Raw genomic sequence first — 6,122 nt, forward strand, 5'->3', positions numbered from 1 at the left:
ACGGCGGTTTTAAATCAACCGCCGCCAAATTTGCTTAGTTCCTCACTCTCATATTTGGATATAGTCTCTTTTTTCATTATTAAGAGAATATAAATTACTTTATTTCTCATTAGTTTCATCAATCTTTTTCTGAATTTCGATTGTCTTTCGCAAATTGTGAAACTTTTTATTGGTAAATAATTTGGGTTTGCCCATATTTGATTTTTTGATATAGTCTAATTAGTTAATTTTGATCAATTTGTTTGACTCACTGTTACCTAAACCGTGAGACCAATTTCTGGATTTGTGTTATGTATAAAAGATTAATCACTTTAAAAAGAGATTTTATTTCAGTCATGTGAAAAAAAATTACAAATTAGATTTTCTCATTTACTATAAGATATTATAAGGTTGCATTCAAGCATAAATGGAAAAGAAAATTGTTAGATAGTTATCAGTTAATGGCAGCTTTAATCGATCATAAATTAAAGTAGGGCTTTTTCGAAAATATTCGTTATTCAATCCGAATCTTAAAATTCCAAAAGTAGTCACATATGTAATACTGCAACCAAACCCATTAAGCTAAGTGGATGTGACCTAATTCTTAAAATACAAGGTCAAAATTTCTCTTCAACATCGTATTGACCTGGGTGAAAATACTCTGTCAAGAATCTATGACTTTCACGTGTTATAGGATCTGGTATTTCATCTCCATACCATGGCATTTTGTTCAAATCGAAGCCCCTTTTGCAACATATACATGATCTTGTATTTGCTGGTTATCGAAAGTTTCTTTGTCTTCTTCCAAAACCTTTTTGTTATCAGACTGCATGGAGATGTCAATTCTAACAGAGAAAATTTCATCTAAATTTTCTGCTGAATCAGTCTCTATCCCATCTAGACTGTCCTTAACTACTTCGCCTGAATATTCAGTTAACACTGAAAATATGAACATCATACAACAAGAAGGACATTCGTCAGAAATTAATTTAGTGAAAACATGGTATGTTAATATCAGTAGAAACTTTTAGAACAGATCAAAAATAAACAATAGTTACCATCTCCCTTATTAGTACTTTGGGCATATCTCTTGGATAGAAGATCTGTAATGTGCAATTCTATATACTTCATTTCCTCCTTTGATGCAATATCCAACTCAACAACATGGTCGTTTCTAAAGCGCGTCTACATAATACCAGATATAGTTTATAGTATTTTTTTGTAAAATACACTAATTATTTACAATGAAATTTTTGTATTAGGAATGTATTCTTATACCTTCAATTCAGCAAGTATTTCAGAAGAACTCTTTTCAGATGCACATGTCACAAAAGTATACCCAAACCTCTTTTCGTACATTGATCCCCATTTATGAAGTTCCTACACGTTTGAATGTTAACATAACAAATATTATTCCAATACATTTGGTTCTCGTATATAAACTTAACATATACATTATTCAATTAAACAATAACTGTATACCTAATGAACGAACTTGCCTGGTATAATTGTTTGCCTTTTTTAAGTATTCCTTGAAACAAGAGCGTCCTGATATAGCCTCCAACCAACACCTAACATTCACTTTACGAAACCATATGTCTCTAGCAACAGCAATTGCATGTTCCAACAAAGAGAACGGCGCGGCTACAGCCATTTCTGTAGTAAATGTCGGGCTTGAACAGCATGATGAAAAGTCATTCATTTCCACTTGCCTTGTTATTCCTTCATATTAAAATAACTAATATTTATTAGTCATAAAAACATTAAGATTAGTTAAAGATTATCATATATGTTATCTTTAAATAAAACCGACATTAAGAACAATAACATCAAACAATATAGATACCTCATTCTGCGTAAACAAATAAAAAAATGGATGAAATGGAAAAAAAGCTTTAATTAATGAAAGCTGTGATTCCAGTAAAGAGTTCATTGAAATACGAAAATGCAAATCGTGATGTAACCAGCCAACTATATAAAAAAACTGATTGATAACTTATTAAACACACAAATCTTTTGTAAAAATTAGGTTTTACAATCTCATGTTTCATTCTGCAACATCATCAATATTTTCAGATACATTGTCTGTGGGGTCTTCTGTATCATCATCCTTTGTCAACTGTAAATCTCCAATGTCCTCTGTCGTTGACATGTTTAACCCTGGCTGTGGAGAGAAACCAACTTCAGCTTCTTCATTCTCTTCTCCCATATCATACAAGTCTCGTGGCTTCACATGAACAACAACGCTCCAACCTTTATCTACTTCATCGTCCACATAGTATACAAGATGAGCCTCTGATGCCAATATGTACGGTTCATCATCTTCTCGATCACCATTGTGTATTGAACGAGAGAAGTTAACACTAGTAAGACCCAAATGATCTTTTTTGATTCCTCTAGTAGTAGTCGTATCCGCCCAAATACACTTGAACAGCACAACTGAGAACCGACTACTGTAATTCAATTCAATTATTTCTACAATTTTTCCATAATATGGAACACTACCAATAGCCACTTTTTGGTCACGCATGCTTGCATAACTTCGTGTATTAGACGAGACATATACTCCACTATTTTGGATTTTCATCCCTTCATCCTTTGCCATAGTTCTAAACTTATACCCGTTGACATTGTACGCCCCATAACGCCTTGCTTGCAGTTTGGGTCCACATGCAAGGCATTTAAGCTCATTTGAATACTCAGTGCTCTCCATCGGTACCTGACACCATATAACAGCCATTCTTACATGCATCATAATTAAAGTATTATAGTATGACTCGCTGTATCATTACTCCTTGGCATAATGCTTACTGTATACTAACCTCTTGCTTGAACCACTGAACAAATTCCTTGTGCACAATGCTGTCTATTTTTTATTGCGACCTTGTTTGACCTCGCAGCATTCTCTTTGTTTTTTGTCTAAATGAACTATTTGAAATAGCACAACATTATTCACTAATAGTGAAAGGCTTTACAGATTTATCTCCGAGAGTTGAAATTTAACATAATATCACTTACTCAATAAATTCAGAAACAGCCTCGCAGTTGACTAGCACGTGACGATGTGCTTGATGTTGTTCCATCTGACTTAGCTTAAAATGAGTTGCAGCCCCTACCGCCTTTCCAATTTTCGGGAACATTGTTTCACATGCATCAGGGATCACTCCACTAGGTTGATCGTCAACTCGCACCGGTCGACTCATCCTTGTTTCAATGTCATCCAGATATCTAGAACAAAAGGTTAGAATCTCCTCAGATAAGTATCCCTCTGCAATTAATCCTTCTGCTTGAGCCCTGTTGCGCACATATTGCTTCAAACGTCCCAAATACCTTTGAATGGAAACCATATCATATAAGTATCCTTCTGTTTTTTTTTATTTTGTTCGTCATTATTGTCCAGCAAGTTATTAAGAATTTTTTGGGTTGTCAATCAATAGGCATATACACTACTTACAAGCTTCAGCTTCTTGTATTTGTTGTAATTAGAAGTACATAATAATTTAACCTTTTGTGGTTTTAGAATCATGGACTAACCACCATGTCAATGATAAAAAAAAGGTTAAGTAAACACTATGTGTAATTTCTTGAGGGTGATGACTTACCGTGTTTGGACAAAATGGATGAGCAGAGGCGGTAGTTTCTTCGAGCTTTTTATGTTGTATACCCAAGTAATTGTACTTTCAATCCTTCACAAAAAAAAATGTAGATTTATGATACCATTCAAATGGGGAACAATTCAACCAATTTTGATACCGAAACAAAGTAAAGTTTTTACATTACCCATATTTTAATAATCACCCATCCCAGAGAACAAATATATTGAAAGTTAAATTTTACCTTAACCGAAAATGCGTTTGACATCAATTTTAGAGCCATTGATTAGTTAATTATAACTCTCTTACTGTTGATCTCTGTATTTTTTTGGCAAATTAAATTGGGTGCATGTAATTCTTAACCAGGAAACAAATATCATTTGGGATATTCTATGTATATAATAAAAGTAAATAAATCCTCCTGCCAACATGTAACTAGTATATGATTAAAAGAGGTAAAATGCAATCTAGACTTATAAAATCTTGTATGCATAGATTCAAAAATTAAAATATATCTTGTGCATATTAATGATTTAAATACCATAATTCAATGCACAGAAAGCTTTGCCGCTTGGCATAACAGAAAGAGATGGATAGGGGAGAGCATAAATTTTTCAATACACAACTTCTTGAGTTATTAATGATAAGGTATGGTGAAAAACTAACCTGACACCTTTGACATTGAAAATTGAGAATATTGTAAACTAGCAGCATACAATTCTTTATATAGGCTTAAAGAATCTAGATTTTTATAACGGTTTCGATTTGGCTGACAAGATATTGCTACGTACCTTTTAAGTAGCTTTTATCTGTTATGGATTGTTAGGAAAAATAGCAATGTTATCGATTACAAAACTTAATTTAAATTTTAAAACCAAATGATGAGGATTGGTTTATTATGAATTTTTCATAATATGAAACGTATTTTTTTTAAACTGAAATTGGCAAGATTTGGTTCAATATAAAATAAAATTGATCTGACTACCAAGCCAATTCGAGCTTAACCCGATACTAGTTAGTATTTTCTCAATAATCATTATGTTGACCATAACAAATTTAGACTACCCTCAAAAAAGGATTAGTGAGGAAAGAATGACTCAATCACGCGTTGCATCGTTTCAGAAGGACTTAACCTTTTTTAAATGGACGAAAAAATATAAAATCCTTCTTTTTTATTTTTATGATTTTTAATTCTTTTCTCTTTTACTAAGTAAGTTAAACCGTTATAGTAGCGTTCGATTAATTTTAGGTGTAATCAATTTAATTAGAAAGATTAAAACTATTGTTTGCCCATGTTTACAGATTATTATAATTAGATAATCCTGTGTATAATAAGATCTTGTATACTAGCAGCAAATCATAAATGTACAGGTAAAGATAATGAAATATCTTTAAAAGAGGTAAAATGCAATCTAGACTTATAAAATCTTGTATGCATAAATTCAAAAATTAAAATATATCTTGTGCATATTAATGATTTAAATACCATAATTCAATGCACAGAAAGTTTTGCCGCTTGGCATAACAGAAAGAGATGGATAGGGGAGAGCATAAATTTTTCAATACACAACTTCTTGAGTTATTAATGATAAGGTATGGTGAAAAACTAACCTGACACCTTTGACATTGAAAATTGAGAATATTGTAAACTAGCAGCATACAATTCTTTATATAGGCTTAAAGAATCCAGATTTTTATAACAGTTTCGATTTGGCTGACAAGATATGACTACGTACCTTTTAAGTAGCTTTTATCTGTTATGGATTGTTAGGAAAAATAGCAATGTTATCGATTACAAAACTTAATTTAAATTTTAAAACCAAATGATGAGGATTGGTTTATTATGAATTTTTCATAATATGAAACGTATTGTTTTTAAACTGAAATTGGCAAGATTTGGTTCAATATAAAATAAAATTGATCTGACTACCAAGCCAATTCGAGCTTAACCCGATACTAGTTAGTATTTTCTCAATAATCATTATGTTGACCATAACAAATTTAGACTACCCTCAAAAAAGGATTAGTGAGGAAAGAATGACTCAATCACGCGTTGCATCGTTTCAGAAGGACTTAACCTTTTTTAAATGGACGAAAAAATATAAAATCCTTCTTTTTTATTTTTATGATTTTTAATTCTTTTCTCTTTTACTAAGTAAGTTAAACCGTTATAGTAGCGTTCGATTAATTTTAGGTGTAATCAATTTAATTAGAAAGATTAAAACTATTGTTTGCCCATGTTTACAGATTATTATAATTAGATAATCCTGTGTATAATAAGATCTTGTATACTAGCAGCAAATCATAAATGTACAGGTAAAGATAATGAAATATCTGAATTCGAACAATTACAAATAAATTCAATCTAAAAGGTCTTTGTCGTCTTCCAAAATTTTATTGACATCAGAATGCATGGCAAAGTTAATTCTTTGGTTGGTGAACCCCACTAAGTCGTTTTCCGGGTTCACCCGCTTTTCTTCTAATCCCCTCCGTTGTTGTACATCGTTGCTCAGTATTCTTTCGTGTCCTCTTTGTCGTTTTAGAACCTGT

General features: G+C 31.9%; 1 protein-coding gene across 1 annotated transcript; it reads right to left on the minus strand.

Annotated features, from left to right (window-relative positions):
* Positions 710 to 1,633, minus strand: LOC107635927 (uric acid degradation bifunctional protein TTL-like). The gene is made up of 4 exons (XM_016339475.1): positions 1,475 to 1,633; positions 1,258 to 1,359; positions 1,038 to 1,164; positions 710 to 918 (listed from the first exon to the last, which is right to left on the minus strand). The coding sequence occupies exons 1-4, from the start codon at positions 1,631 to 1,633 to the stop codon at positions 710 to 712; spliced, it is 597 nt and encodes a 198-aa protein (XP_016194961.1).

The sequence above is a fragment of the Arachis ipaensis genome, chromosome B04 (assembly GCF_000816755.2).
Source record: "Arachis ipaensis cultivar K30076 chromosome B04, Araip1.1, whole genome shotgun sequence".
In the NCBI taxonomy this organism is placed as follows: domain Eukaryota; kingdom Viridiplantae; phylum Streptophyta; class Magnoliopsida; order Fabales; family Fabaceae; genus Arachis; species Arachis ipaensis.

Bases quoted from the DNA above. Each gene is read 5' to 3' on its own strand.
- LOC107635927 (XM_016339475.1), bottom strand. From the start codon at position 1,633: ATGGCTGTAGCCGCGCCGTTCTCTTTGTTGGAACATGCAATTGCTGTT. The intron at 1,360-1,474 runs GTTCGTTCATTA...TCAAACGTGTAG, and splicing joins CAAACAATTATACCAGGCAA to GAACTTCATAAATGGGGATC. The intron at 1,165-1,257 runs GTATAAGAATAC...GGTATTATGTAG, and splicing joins AAATACTTGCTGAATTGAAG to ACGCGCTTTAGAAACGACCA.